The sequence below is a fragment of the Diabrotica virgifera genome, chromosome 9, assembly GCF_917563875.1.
Source record: "Diabrotica virgifera virgifera chromosome 9, PGI_DIABVI_V3a".
NCBI lineage: Eukaryota > Metazoa > Arthropoda > Insecta > Coleoptera > Chrysomelidae > Diabrotica > Diabrotica virgifera.
In genome coordinates this window covers 116110073-116126153 of record NC_065451.1, presented here as the reverse complement: position 1 = coordinate 116126153, position 16081 = coordinate 116110073, and the positions used below count along the sequence as shown (strand labels likewise).

General features: G+C 38.3%; 1 protein-coding gene across 1 annotated transcript; it reads left to right on the top strand.

Moving 5' to 3' along the window:
• The first annotated feature begins 4754 nt into the window (after positions 1–4754).
• Positions 4755–7011, top strand: LOC126892429 (uncharacterized). Its single transcript, XM_050661954.1, has 3 exons — positions 4755–4942; positions 6029–6160; positions 6333–7011. The coding sequence occupies exons 1-3, from the start codon at positions 4756–4758 to the stop codon at positions 6563–6565; spliced, it is 552 nt and encodes a 183-aa protein (XP_050517911.1). The 5' UTR covers position 4755; the 3' UTR covers positions 6566–7011.
• The last annotated feature ends 9070 nt before the right edge of the window (positions 7012–16081 follow it).

The window sequence follows — 16081 nt, the reverse complement described above, 5'->3', positions numbered from 1 at the left end:
GTTCTTTAGACTTATTGTTGGCATAGGTCTTAATTTTTCTGGGATTCCAAGATTCTCTCGCTCTTCCATCATTTTCGTCCGATTAATTGTACTATCAATTTTGGAATCTATGAATATTACGTGTATTTCTCTGTTGTCTTCTTCTTCTTCTTTTTCTTCGTGCGACTAGGATTACTCCTGTTTGTCTGCCTCTTATTCTGTTTCAGTCGTCGTTGACTGTACATTATCTTTCCACCTTTTTGGCGGCCTTCCAACAGGTCTTCTGCTATACGGTTTGTTGTTTTTACAGATGTTCGCTAATCTATCTGGCCCCATTCGGTTTACATGTTCGTTCCAGTTTTTTTTCTTGTGTTTATCCACCTGTTAATATTTTGAATTTTGCATTGTTCGCGTATACTTCTGTTGGTTTGTCTGTCTCTTAATGATATGCCCGCTATTGATCTTATTACTTTCATTTCGATATTGTTGATTTCTTGTTTCGTCTTTCTTGTATCGGTCCTTGTCTCCGCTGATATGTTAGGATTGGTCTTACTTCTCTGTTGTATTCTCTCGAATTTGTTCGAAATGTTCTGATATCCTAATATTCGTTCAGCGCATAATTTAAATCTTTAGTATGTTTGCTTGAAATCTTTAGTATGTTTGCTTGAATTTAATCATTATCGGACTCCTCCCGATGTTGTTTTTTATAAATAGGTACTATAACACCTTTGTTCCAACTATCTGATAGTATGTTTATATTTTTGTTGTATTAGCTTGTTTATTTTGTTAAGTAATTTTCATCCTTCGTATTTTATTAATTCCACTTCTATTTCACCTTCTCCTGCTGCTTTTCCATTTTGGAGATTTTTATTTTTCTTTTTGTAATTCTTTATCTGTTGCAATTTCTGCTTCGTCGGTATCTTGTATTATTCGTTTTACTTCTTTATTCCAGTTTGTTTCCACCGTAGCGAGTATAATTTTTCCGTAATATTCTTCCCCTATTTTGCTGATCTGTTTATCTCCAAATTTCTTCTTTTTGGTTTTTTATACCTCTTGTTTTATTGCTGAGCATATTGTTTGTTGGTCTGACTTTTTGCAAAACTGTTTTATTTTATGATTTTTTTCTGCTCTTTTCAATATCCTGTAGCTTTTCATCTAAGCAGTAATTTTTCTTATTTTTATTTGTTGCGTTGGCTTTGTTATCCGCTATTTTCTTCCCTGTTTTGTTTTGAAGGGTTGTAGATCCATGTCATGTTGATGGAGTTTTTTAGTGTTCTCTCTTTTAAGCAGTCTTAATCGTACCAGTCTTTATTTCTTTTTGTTGTTTTTTTCCTATTATATCATCTGTTGTTTAATTTATTTTGCTTTTTAATTCTTGTCATCATTCGTTTATGTTTCTGGGTTGACCCATTAGGTTGTATATATTTTCATTCATCTTTTCTGTCCGTGTCTGCGTTTGCCACTCCGTAAGATCTCATGTCCAGTGTTTTTTGTATTTGTACTCTTTAGTTGTTAGGACGTAATCAATTTGATTTTATTTCTCTCATGGGTGTCTCTAGGTTGCCTTGTGTTTTCTTGGAAGCTCAGATGTTGTCGATATGAAAGTCATATTTAGTGTTGCTGTGTGTTGACAAATTCTGTAGATTTTGCCATTGTCATTTGTTTTTTCGTATAGAGATCCGTTCCCGTTTCAGACTATATCTTTCAACTATCCTTCTTTCCCCAGTTATGCGTTTGTCTCCCAGTATTAACAGAATGCCATGATTTATTTAGGTTTTCGTAGAATTCCTATTTCTCTGTTTAATCCATAGACACGGATAATTTGGCAGCCAAAAGTGATAGAAAGGATTGTTAGGACATTTGGCCTAGATTCCGTATAAACAGGACAAATAAAGGAGTTTTATATAGTGAGTAGTGAATAAAGAAGACATCTATATTAAAAATTAAAATGTAAGGACGACAGTGACAATTTTAGAGTTGAAACAATTGAATTTTAACTGATTATCAAGAATAATATTGCAAAGTCATAAAGTTTGAAACGTAACAATAAATTTAAATTATTTGTATTGTTTTTTTTTTGTTATTTTTTTAATTAGTATCTTTTTTTAAAAGCTAATTTAACTTGGGCTACACAGTTTAAATTCTTGATCATTCACTTAGAAGTATCACAGGAACATTGATATTTCTAAGTGATTTATTTATACGTGTAATAATTAATTTCCCAAGGTATTTTAACATTTTAGTTAATTGTATTGAACAAAGAATGTTATTCGTTTCCTTCTATTAATGTTAATATTGAATACTAGCCAAAGACAAAGGTACTTCTAATTCAAAAAATATAATAATTTGTAATTTGGCGACTGTAATTAAAATTATCCAGATATCTTATATTATAAAAATAAACAATTTAATATTTTTTTATTTGGCTTAAATTCTATTTTGTTATTTTCCAATCACGTTTCGGCTCTCCTTTTGGCAAGCTAAGAAGCTTACATTCTCTACAACTTTTCTATGAATTTTAATTAAATTACAGGTTTCTCTTTGGACGGACAAATAGGGGATATTATGATAAGTGATGATCAAGATAAGACCTCAGGGAGTGAATATATTCCATCTTCGTCAAACTCGGCAGTATCTGAAAACGAGAGATTTCGAAAACGTAAAAACAACAACAAACCAAACGAAAACAACTCACATTTGAAAAAAATTGTAATATTGCAGAATTTGGTGACACAAGATGCTGAATGCAGAACAAAGCATACTAACAAATCTAAGTGGATAAAAACAAGCAGCGAGCAAGCAGATGCAGCAAAATATAGCGAGGCACCTGATAAAAAGTTTATTAGGGATACATTCTTCGAAAGTGTACAAGCTACACATTCTAAAGTACGTAACTTGAAAGAAAAAAATGAAAAAGAAGATGAGGATATAAATGGATTAGATAATTCTAATACGGCGAACTATATTGGAAGCAAAAAATTTGGTGAAATAAAAATAGGTAGGGAACAAAAATGTGTAACAACGAATAACGGAATACCTGATGAAAAGTCAGTCATGGATACATTTTTGGATAGCTTACATGATGTGCATTCTGAAGAGCAGAATGAAAACGTAGTTGAGAAAGACAAAAAAAGAATAAGCGAAGAAACTGTGAAAAGTACGGAAGCAAGTGATAAATCCATACTGTCATATAGAAAAGAAACTACGACTAAAGATACATGTATAAAGGTAGTTGCAGCATCAAATAAAGACGGGAAAAGGATTAGAGATAAGACTCACGTCTGTTTTATTTGTGACAAGTCAGTTATCCATATGGGTAGACACTTTGAAACTTTACATTCAGAGACTAGCGAAGTAGCAAAATGCTTAGCATATCCAAAGAACTCAAAAGAGCGTCGTGCCGGATTCCTCGAGCTTATCCGCGTGGGTGATTTTTATCACAATTGCAATGTATTAGCTACCAAAACTGGAGAATTAATACTTATGCGACGGCCAACTAAAAATGAAGCAAAATTCGTTAAACATTCTGAATATGGGCCGTGCCCTAATTGTTTGGGCTTTTGTCTGAAAAAACATCTATGGCACCATATCAAATATGTTTGCACAGAAAAACTGAACAGCGAGAAATATTCAGAACCGAAGCATGTTATATCTGAAAGTAATGCATTGATACATGATATTCATGGTTTCGGATTTACGAAGGATTTTTATCAATCTATAGTGAATAGCTTTATCCCAGACCAGATTGGTGAAATAGCAAAAAATGATCCATTAATACTAAAATATGGATCAATGCAGTTTGAAAAGTATGGCAAAACGCAAAATGAGTTAATACGTCAAAATATGAGACAGTTGGCACGTTTAACAGTAGCTTTAAGAAAGCTAAATAAAAATCCATTACAATCATTAAGTGACTTTCTTGTTCCTGAGAAATTTGACATAATCGTTCAAGCTACAAAGGAGGTCAGCATCACTACAGTTGATGACGAAACATCGAGGCCACAATTTAAAATTCCGAGTTTGGCGCTCAAAATTGGGTATAGTTTACAGAAATGTATATCAATAGAGAGGGGCAGTGCTTTACGATCTGGGAATGTAAAGCGAAATAAATCCTTGTCCTCCTTTATGCAGCTTATGAAATTAGAATGGAATGTTCGGATATCGTCAGGTGCGGTTGCTACACTAAACAAGAGAAAGATGAATGCAGCACAATTGCTGCCAATAACTAACGATTTGCTCAAGCTGAACAAATATATAGATACTTATATTTTGTCAGCTTAAGAAGAAATTGAAAGTGAAGAGAGAAATCACAAGTCCTGGGTAAGGCTTGCTACTCTAGTTTTATCCCGTATCATTCTTTTTAACAAACGACGCTCCAGAGAAGCGGCACGGATCAAGATGAGCGATTATATTAACAGACCAAGGTGGAAAGATCAAAGTACAGATGATATAAAGGAATCATTGACACCAATTGAGCGCAAGTTGGCCGATACTCTAACTGTCGTTGAAGTAGAAGGAAAGAGAGGAAGAAAAGTTCCAGTAATTTTGACGCCCATAATAAAAGAGTCTATCGATTTGCTGATTCGACACCGGTATCAGTGTAACATTTCTTCGCAAAACAAATACATTTTTGCGAGATCAAATCCATCATTAAGCCACCTCAGAGGTCATGACTGCTTGAATAAGACATGTGAGGAAGTACAACTTGAAAACGCGTCACTGATCAGTGGAACAAAGCTAAGGAAGTATGTAACGACGGTTTGTCAGTTGTTCAACATGTCAGAGAATGAATATGATTGGCTGGCAAGACATTTAGGACATGACATAAGAGTACATAGAGAATTTTACAGATTGCATGAAAGTGCAGTAGAATTAACTAAAGTCAGCAGGCTACTGATTGCTGTAGACAAAGGTGAAGCCAGCCGATTTGCCGGAAAACGCATTGAGGATATTTCCATAGAAGGTAAGAAAACTCTCAACATGTAGAAATTCTTAATTTGTCCACCTTAAGGCATTTGTGAAATATTCATGGGGTTAAAGTTCATAAATGGCTACACAAAATAAAATATTGCTGAAAATAAGTATTTGGCTAAATTTAATAAAAATTAGCTAATTATTAGGATTTTTAATAATTTCACTTTGTAAAATATTTTTGTTTTACAATAACTCAAATTTTAAGTTAATTGCATCCATGAAAATTTTGAATTTAAATATCCTGAACATATGTATTTTCAAACTGTCATTAACATTTTACTTTTCTTTTTTATTACTTGATTGTTTTTTAAAATCTCGAAGTTGTCACAAAACTGTATAAAGTGTTGCTCCACTTCGCTCACATTGAACAAAGGTTGCGTCCTTATTTGTACGTATTGCCTTAGGTAATTATGTATAATTTCTTTCCACTTTAACTTTAAATATTAGCTTACTATACTAGTTGTTAATCTTCACTTTCCCGATAGTCGTCAATTAGTGCCGTAAAGCCAATAATCACCTGTCTCCATCTAATCATAACGAAGTTTTGCAGTGTTTTCTCAAACATTTAATAATATTCCTTGTATCGGCATCTAAGTAAGATTAATTTAATTTGTATCATTGAAATATTTATATAATTAAATGGAATTTAACACCAAAAAATTGGACATATATAATACTGGGATAATCACCAAAAAATTGGACATATATAATACTGGGATAATTGCTACATATTTTGTACCAGACAACACCCTACTACGGGTTATTGTAATTTCGGCATTTAGTTTGCCATGTACCGTTGACCTGAGGCTGCATAGAAAATTATAGTATGCGAATCCGGTCGTCGGTGATGGAATAAATTGATTGTGAGTAAATCCTTATTTCTCTTTACCTAAATTGAAATGGACCCAGATAGGCAAAATATTCAAGATTTAAAGAAATGTTTATTTTCAATACCCTAATATTTTGTATATAAGAATATTTCACATTGCGTTATGTAGGGGAATTAATTTGTATATTTAGAGCAAATCTAGCTTATTTATAAAATAAATATGTTCTTAAATTTACTATTCTCTAGATTTGCCGTATTTGGAGGACGAAGCAGATAACATTGAACCAGAAAGTGAGGACGAAAATATTGAAATAGATCCAAATAATGTAGCGGGAGTGCCTGAAGAACAAACAACGAAAAGACGAATCGCAAAAAAAGGTTAGTTACACTTTACAGAATTGAATTAATATTACGGCCTATTATTAAGTAACATTTTGTATATATGGTTACGTGAAATTGGCCTGCTATTTTGGGAGATACTGTATGTGTTTAAATTGTTTTCATTATTAAAGGTAATAATACTAATACTAATTCCAAAATTATGTTTCAGTGTCACCTATACGGAAGAATAGAAGAGAAAAGATAAATTGGTCAAAGGAGGAAAAGTCAGCAGTCCTCATATTTTTCAGAGTGAATATAAAAAAAGGAATTGTTCCTAATAAAGAACAATGTATGCAATGTATTGTCGATAATAAAGCTACATTGGAAAGAAGAAATTGGAAGAATATTAAAGATTGCGTTTATAATGAAATTAAAGCTTGCAAAAGAAGAAAAAAACATTAAATTTTATATTATATCAACTGTCAATAAAAAGTATAAAATATAATGTTCTTTTTACTATGCGTAGAAATAAATATCTATCACACTATGATGAACTAAGTACAAAAAATCGTAATAGGAACCAAAAGAGTATCTATACCACAGACAAAGGTAAAATAGTAACTTGTTCCTACAACAAACGTGGCAACATGGCCTCTAAACACACTGTATAAAGAGCCATAATTATGGAACCCCGAAACACAGAAATTTGTTACGGGTATATTTGTGGCATCTTTTATACACAGTTTCTGATTACAAAATAATTATGGAATCCGGTGCCACAATTATATTGGACGATATCTTTCATACCATGGAGTGTAACGAAGTGAATCCTATCCATAAACACTCTGCACAACGGGTGTCAGTATCATAGTATGTTTACTCCCATGTGCCACAATTGAGGATGTAGTATGCGATGCCACAAATATTGCGGAACGTGTGTGTGTGTGTGTGTGTGTGTGTGTGTGTGTGTGTGTGTGTGTGTGTGTGTGTGTGTGTGTGTGTGTGTGTGTGTGTGTGTGTGTGTGTGTGTGTGTGTGTGTGTGTGTGTGTGTGTGTGTGTGTGTGTGTGTGTGTGTGTGTGTGTGTGTGTGTGTGTGTGTGTGTGTGTGTGTGTGTGTGTGTGTGTGTGTGTGTGTGTGTGTGTGTGTGTGTGTGTGTGTGTGTGTGTGTGTGTGTGTGTGTGTGTGTGTGTGTGTGTGTGTGTGTGTGTGTGTGTGTGTGTGTGTGTGTGTGTGTGTGTGTGTGTGTGTGTGTGTGTGTGTGTGTGTGTGTGTGTGTGTGTGTGTGTGTGTGTGTGTGTGTGTGTGTGTGTGTGTGTGTGTGTGTGTGTGTGTGTGTGTGTGTGTGTGTGTGTGTGTGTGTGTGTGTGTGTGTGTGTGTGTGTGTGTGTGTGTGTGTGTGTGTGTGTGTGTGTGTGTGTGTGTGTGTGTGTGTGTGTGTGTGTGTGTGTGTGTGTGTGTGTGTGTGTGTGTGTGTGTGTGTGTGTGTGTGTGTGTGTGTGTGTGTGTGTGTGTGTGTGTGTGTGTGTGTGTGTGTGTGTGTGTGTGTGTGTGTGTGTGTGTGTGTGTGTGTGTGTGTGTGTGTGTGTGTGTGTGTGTGTGTGTGTGTGTGTGTGTGTGTGTGTGTGTGTGTGTGTGTGTGTGTGTGTGTGTGTGTGTGTGTGTGTGTGTGTGTGTGTGTGTGTGTGTGTGTGTGTGTGTGTGTGTGTGTGTGTGTGTGTGTGTGTGTGTGTGTGTGTGTGTGTGTGTGTGTGTGTGTGTGTGTGTGTGTGTGTGTGTGTGTGTGTGTGTGTGTGTGTGTGTGTGTGTGTGTGTGTGTGTGTGTGTGTGTGTGTGTGTGTGTGTGTGTGTGTGTGTGTGTGTGTGTGTGTGTGTGTGTGTGTGTGTGTGTGTGTGTGTGTGTGTGTGTGTGTGTGTGTGTGTGTGTGTGTGTGTGTGTGTGTGTGTGTGTGTGTGTGTGTGTGTGTGTGTGTGTGTGTGTGTGTGTGTGTGTGTGTGTGTGTGTGTGTGTGTGTGTGTGTGTGTGTGTGTGTGTGTGTGTGTGTGTGTGTGTGTGTGTGTGTGTGTGTGTGTGTGTGTGTGTGTGTGTGTGTGTGTGTGTGTGTGTGTGTGTGTGTGTGTGTGTGTGTGTGTGTGTGTGTGTGTGTGTGTGTGTGTGTGTGTGTGTGTGTGTGTGTGTGTGTGTGTGTGTGTGTGTGTGTGTGTGTGTGTGTGTGTGTGTGTGTGTGTGTGTGTGTGTGTGTGTGTGTGCGATAACGCTACTGAATCTTTAAATTAATTACATTCACCGACCTCTAACGAATTCTCTTTTGGAGACGCTTATGGAAATAGTCCATCGTCGCCTATGGAAATAGTCCATCGTCGCCTATGGAAATCGTCCATCGTCGCCTACAGTCACAGCGCAGCGAGTAAGAACCGCCATGCATGGGCGTTATTGGATCAATGAACGAGTCGATTCAAAAAGTCAGTCGGTCACAGAAACTCAAAGAGGTATGCAAATTTAAATATTTCCCTTGGGACGAAATCTGAGAAGAAAATTGAGTACAATCAAATAGAAAACATATAATTAACAACTAATCAGTTCAAGAACATAAGAAAACTCCTGGATACTCAATTTAAAACGAAAATATCAAAGAATTCAAACATTTATATAAAGCGTTGGGCTATTCATTATGGCGGCTTGAAGTTTTGCATAACCTCTTCTTCCAGGTAAGTCTCTAAACTATTTATATAATAAAACCCGTTCTCTGATATTCATCCATATGTATATACATAAATCGTTATTTTCTTTGTCGAAATACAACATTTGAATCCAAAGTTTCACGTTTCCTTATCATTAGATCCTTTTTTTATGACAGTGAGTAGTTTTTGTGTCATTTTTATAAGTAATATAAAAAGTTCTAGCCATAGATAAGGTAAGTATAATTAGGATATATGGTTCTAGCCTTGTGGAAATTTTATTTAATGCGCAGAGGCGACAATGTTTCAATTTGACAGTAAAGATGTCATAAGTTTGACAACCAACATGCTGTCTAGATAATGCTTGCTTGTTTAGTAACAGTAATACCGATCGTTGACCCGATGTAGAAATGTGTGCTGTTACAATCATTTTGGGAAACTGTACCTTTTCTGAAAGCTATTTTGATTGTAGATTTCGTCCTATACCTATAAATAGAAGCAGTATTTACATTGTTCTGTTGGAACATTACTTTGAAGACCAGTACCTAGTTTTTGGATCCTTGCTTTTAATACCAGTAGTTGAGACAACACCACCATTACCTAATTTCCACCGCAACTAATACTTGCTTTTTCCAACAGATGTGAACAAGTTTTACATTTTTGTCGTGCCTGGAAGGATCAACCTTTAGGACTTTCTCCTGGAAACAGCTGTGGGATAAGTTAAGCTTTTATTTTTATATATACATTGATCAAGGTCTTGATTTTAATTCTCACTTTATTTACCACCAGTGTAAACTGTTTTATATGCATATAAGTCAGGTTATATATCTATTTTTTTTGTCCTTGTAATAAATAGGAGTTTTCAATCGTAATTGTCAATAATAAAACAAGTTTTTTTTTTAATAATAAATCAGTTCAAATCATAAATAAGTAAATTCAGTTAGTTTAAAATTTAATAAGATAGGGAAATAAAATTTAACAGTTTTGAATAAGAGAAAGACATTAAAATTTATACAGGTTTTTTTTATAGCATTTAAGTAAAGAGTTTTGACCGACTCAGCTCTAGTGTTTTGTATATCTCCCAGTATCTGTGGTCAAGCATATTACGAGCACCCAGATCTGGAACGTTAAGTAGTTGGACAACTGACAGTCCCAGGAATATTATATTATTAACCGTAGGTTACGACTTGTGCTTTGTCCCGGACTTTGACTGTTTACCTCTTTGATATTTTGTTATTCGGCCAAATAGTGGTGTATATTTTTATTAGTGTCCATAAAGGTCCTGTTATATCATTTATTCCTCACACACCACTATTGTTAAACTATTTATTGTCTGTATACTTACTAAATTATTAAATTGTATTTATAGAAATATAGCTCGAGACAGAGACAGTTTCGCCATGTTAATCGCCAACGTCAAGGGGACTTGATAGGGCACGTTAAGAAGAAGAAATATTTATTAATAATAATAATATATTTGTTGTTACCATTTTTTGCTTTTATTTCAGTTCCTACTTAACAGTATATCATATAGCAATACAAGGTAATTATTGAGTTTTTTTTATTTCAGGTCACGGTATCAACTGTCGTTTATTTCCTGTCTTCTTTATTTCAAAAATCTCGAACCTTTCAAATTCTCGGTTCAGAAATCTGAGCTGTTCGTTCGAGTTGGCGCCCTTCTTCTACTTCTTTCCTTGTTGTATCTCCACATTATTCTATCTCCAGCTTGCTTATCTAGTGGCGTTCCCTTCTCATATTAACCGGTCTCATTTTCTTCCTTGTTTCTACCATTTCGTAATCCCATCTCTCTGTTTGTATATTTAAAAGCCGATATTCAGTGTATTGAAGCTAGCCCGAATCCTCACTTGAGATATAGTGTCTCTCTGCCTATTTGATTTGGTCGTCTGAGCTAAGCCACTCTTCATTAGTGTCATAAATTGCTTCTTTCCTATTTTCCCCCTATTTTATCGGTTTTTTTCCCTTCAAAATCCCAATACCCAGAGTATAGGGTTACAAATTGGCTAGACCCAACGTGTGGCTTCTTTTGCACTTCTGGCTTTAAAAATATCTCCTTGAACCTTTGGTTTTATCTTGGGTAGTTGTATTTTAACGTTCAGTGGTTTTGTTTTTAGATTTTCATTTTACCCTTTAGTTTTGTACTTCAACTTGTTGATCTTTTGCACATTATTTTATATCTATACCTTAAATAAACTTGTGTTGCTATATACTGGGTAGACTGAATAAATTGCTTTGTATTTTTTTTATTAACTAGATATCCATTTTGGATAAATAATAATTGAAGTAAAATATAGAAGTTCTAAATACCTTAACATCAATAATGCCATTTTTATAAAAGTCCGTAGCATCCAAATAGCTCACTTCACTACCTCGAAGTAACATTCTTTTAAAATTTTAGGTTTCTCTGGAGTTGTAGCAGTGCATTGCATCGGAATTGGCGACTGGACCAAACAAATAAGCATTACTGGTAAAACCATTCATAGTGAACATTAGCTTGAGGACAGAGAGTAAGTTAAACTGTTCCTACTTATATTTCTCATTCTCAAGTGTATTCTCCAGTTGTGTAAAATGGCATCTTTTAAGGCAGAACATCTGTTATCCTCTGAATTAGATTATGAGTTGAAAATCCGTCAGTTAGCTGATCCATCTTTAACCACGGATCAGGCTAAAATGGTTGTGTTGACAGGTGCATTGAAACAGGCTTCAGCAAATCGGAGTCATGCTGTTCTGTCAGCTTTCCCCCTAAATTTTGCTGATGAGGTCCGTGAAATAGAAGTCACTATTGCAGATCTAAAGGCCCAGATTAGCTCTTTTGTTGGCTCCCATAGTGATGTAGTATATGGTCGCTTGACTTCCCGTTCAGGTCATGTTTCAGGTAGGGTTCATTTGTTAAAGTCGGTAAATGAGGAAGAGGATGCCATTAAGAAGTCTCTTAACTTCAAGATACTTAATCTGGAAGGCGAACTTGAGTATAAGGTAACTCCACAGGCTCACTCCACCCCTCATAACCCTAGTTTTTCGGTAAACTCATTTCCTTTCTTTAAGTCAGCTCCTATTCATAAATGGGGTGTATGTTTTTCAGGTAGTTCAGATGAAAATGTTGTTAGTTTTTTGGAAAAGGTAGAGTGTCTGCGTATAGCACGTGGTAATACGGATGATGAGTGCTTTTCGTCCGCTGGGGACTTGTTTGAAGATTCAGCTTTTACTTGGTACCTCAATAATCGAGGTAGTTTTACTTCATGGCAACAGTTAGTTGCCAAGCTTAAGTCGGATTTTCTTCCATATAATTATGAGGACACTTTATTGGACGACAGTAAATCACGTAAACAAGCTCCTCAACAAAAAGTCACTATTTTCATTAACGAAATTGTAAGTTTATGTAAGCGTTTGGAGGTTCCTCTGTCTGAGTCACATATAGTTAGGATTATTAAGAAGAATTTGTTGCCGTCGTACCATTCCAGTCTTGCACTTACAGATATTCCATCTATTGCTGATCTTACCGAAAAATGTAAGAAGTTGGAAGAAGTTTTGTCATGGTCTTCTGACACTTTAGTCCCTAGTCGTTCTAATTTTAAAAATAAAAATAACGAATCGTCCTATTCTGGTAGGCCAAATTATTCTCGGTCTGGTAACGTATCTGTCTTCAACTCAAAGATTATCTGTTGGAACTGTCGTCAGCAAGGACACGGGTACTACGACTGTCCTGAGCCTAGAATTCGGTTTTGCTATGGATGTGGACGTCAAGGGGTCCGTAAATTCGAATGTCAGTTTTGTTCGGGAAACGAGAGAAGGGGGTGGATCGTCCCTGGCAGCCGCCCCTCATCAAGATACAGGGAATACTACCGAAACTCATCAAAACCAAGGAACCAATTCCTCGAGTCTGGAAGCACAAGCTTCCACAAGTCAATCATCTCACCCTCTACCGAAAGACAAACGACCTCAGAACGGCAAACACCAACCGAAAAGAGGACAACGTTAGTTGATTATGTGCATTGTGATTCTTCTGTAGTGTCTCCAAGTAATCCTTTATCTTCTCTTATTGATGTTGATATAAATTCATTGTTAGTTCGTAAAAACAAGGATAATCGTCCGTACCTTGAAATCTCTATCTTGGGACATTCTTGTTTAGCTTTACTGGACACAGGGTCCAATATCTCTATTTTGGGTTCTTTAGGTCTGGAATTTCTCCAGAATTCTAATGTTAAGATGGGAATGGATGAGAGTTTGCAGGTGACTAGAGCTGATGGTCAAGTTCAACCGATTTTAGGTCAGTTTACAACTGAGATTTCTGTTAGTGTGTGTAAAAGGATGATTACATTTTTGTTATACCTTCTGTTATAAATTCAGTTATCCTAGGGATGGATTTTCTGAAAACTTTTAATACTGAATTGAATTTTACTGAATTTTCCTTATCTGTCTCTTCTTTTAATATCTCTTGTGTTAAGGCAGTTAAAGATATGAGTGAACTTAATGCTCAGGAGTTAAAGCAGTTGAATAATGTTATCAAATCATTCTCTTCTATCTCTTCGAAGAATCAGTTAGGTAGAACTCACCTCTCTCCCCGAGTCTGTGATTTTTCCTTGCCGTTGGTGGGAGGGCTGAGTAACTGGTCTTGGTCCCTTATTTTGTGAGGGGAGCACGATCAGCGAAACCAAACACAGTCTCAGCGTCCAGTGCCTGTGCACCGGGTGACCGCCGGACACCGCCACTGGACGCGAAAAGGCGCAGCAACTGAGGCGAACAGTTGCTGCGCCTTCGCCTTCAGCAAATACAGATACCCTTCCCTGCTCCTACGACCACTCGTAACCCAAACATGTCGCCCTCCCCAATAAAACAAACCCCCCCCCTTTTTCTCATCCTCTGAATGAGACCCCCTATCAGAAGAGAGTGGCCGATCACACACCCCACACCGGCCCCCCCGTCCCCCTCTCCTCCCCCACACACATCCCACCAAACCACCCCCAAGAGGAGTAAACCTCAAGAAAAAATCCCCAATACTACGGCGGAAGGCATCGTGCCAAAGGTATGCGAGATGCGAGGGTCAGAGCATCGCGAACGATCCCTTCGGGATACCTGGCGACCTCCCGAAGTATCCAGCCTTGGCGAGGCAAGGGCGCACTGTCGCGTCCGACATATAGGACGTCCCTACTCGTGGGTATTATATGGAACAACCTAACAAAAAAGAACGGAAGACAGAATCAGATGACGAATTTAGGCACTTGAACCAGGATCAGGATAAGGAACGGAAAGAACAGACTACAGAAAATAAAGAAACAAAAGACCAACGGGAAGAGAGAGAGCGGAAAGAGTATGAGGAAGAATTTTTAAGAAATTCGGAACAGAACAGGATCAAGATAAACAGGTCAATAGACCAAGCTAGACACTCAACATTGATTGAGTTTGAAGAAAAAGACAATGTACAAGAAAAAGAGGACCTCGAACTCGAACAGGAGACGGGCAGTGTCTTGATGGACATACTTTTCGGAAGTGAGGAATTTCAATCGTCCAAAAAAAAGGAAGGCGGGTAGCCCGGAGACAATTGGGAGATATAAGAGAGACAAAAGGGACGACCAGGAGGAACCGGAAGAAACGGAGGGGGAAAGGAACCTCAGGAAGCTGAGGGAGGTCCTAGAGATTCTTACCATAAAAGGACCGGTCAATTGTGAAAATAAGTATAGGGTGGTCAATATACTGGCAGAGCTCTATAAAGGGAACAAATCAAGCCTATACTTAGGTAGCCAGACCTCAGCCATAGACTCGGACTCGTCAACCCAGGAGCGGGAAATCAAGGACGCTATAAAGCCAAAGATGGTGGAGATGGCCACGCAGACCGATGCCTGGCACGGTCCTCCCGGGGCAGTTAAGGCGGCGAGCCTAGAGGGAATTAAGACATATGAGGAATTTCAGAGGCACGTCCGCCTCGATTGGCCCGAGAAAATATACAAGAAAGCAGTCATAGACATTGGTAACCCTGTAGAATCGAAGGCCAATGTGAAGGTGGTGGTCACTGAGCCGAACGACCCCGGAATGAACTTCTCAATTCAAAGACTTTACAGAGATAGATACCCTGCACTCGCGACCCTCAAGGGCGCCTATGAGGATATGGAACTAACGTATACGGTAAAAGAAAACGGGGTGAGGGTTTCCACGACGGAACTCATCATAAAAACTAAGAGCCACACCCCAGAACAACTGTGGGACGCCCTGGTGAAGGTTAGGGAGGAAGCCAAAGAGGAAGACTTAGTGGCCCTTCACCACACAAGTTATATGCCTGTTGAGGATTTAAGGAAGATGGCAGAACCATCTTCCATAAGACATCAATAAAAAAGATAATAGTACACACAACAGCAACCCGTAGAGAGATGCCGACCTACGGGTTCATCGTAAAGAAAAAGGACGCCACGTACACACAACTTCTTGAAGGGGTGGAGAAGGCGGTTGGCGGCACAGAGGCTAAGGGCGCAATCCAAAGTCTTAGGAGTACTAAGGACCGTGGCCTTTTAATAACCCTGGACAAGGACCAGGCAGCGGCCTCCGAAATCAAAAAGGCAATCACCCAGAGGGAGAGCGGGCTCACCGCACAACTGGTGGGCTCAGAAAGGCAAGAAGTCATCCACGTTAGAGGGATGACCGCCAACACAAGTGAAGACCAAATCAAAGAGGCCATACGCAGGGAAGTTGGAGCATGGGAACCGTGCTTCACGATAAAACAAATACGCCCCATGAGAGGGGACACGAAGGCCGCCACCTTAGTACTCAGCGTATCGGCCGCGAGGCAGTTACTTGACCTGGGGCATCTAAAAGTCGGCCTCGGCAGGTGCGAGTTAGAAAAAAGATTCGTGGTAAAACGTTGTCAGAAGTGCTGGAGTTTCGCGCACGAAGTAAATAAGTGTAACGGACCGGACCGCACGGGGCATTGCCTGAAGTGCGGCAAACATAGTCACATCATGGAGGGATGCGAGGGGGAGGAACACTGTGTCCTGTGCAAAGAGCCGCATAGGCATGGCAGTGGTAAATGCTCCGCCTTTAGAGAAGCCCTGCAAAAGGCGAGAGCGGCGGAGCGTGGCATGGTGCCCGGGGTTCCTCCTCCGCGTTTCCCCCCTTACGAAGTAGGACAGAACCAACTAAAAAAGCGCAGGCCCCAGTGACCACCACGGAAAGGGAATGCGGGGACACTGACCTCCAAATCTGCGACGTCGACGGCGCGGTGACCATCCGGGATCCTTCACACACGCCCCCGGGAGAGGAACGGAGGGAAGGGCCCGACTGCTCTGTCCCTTCA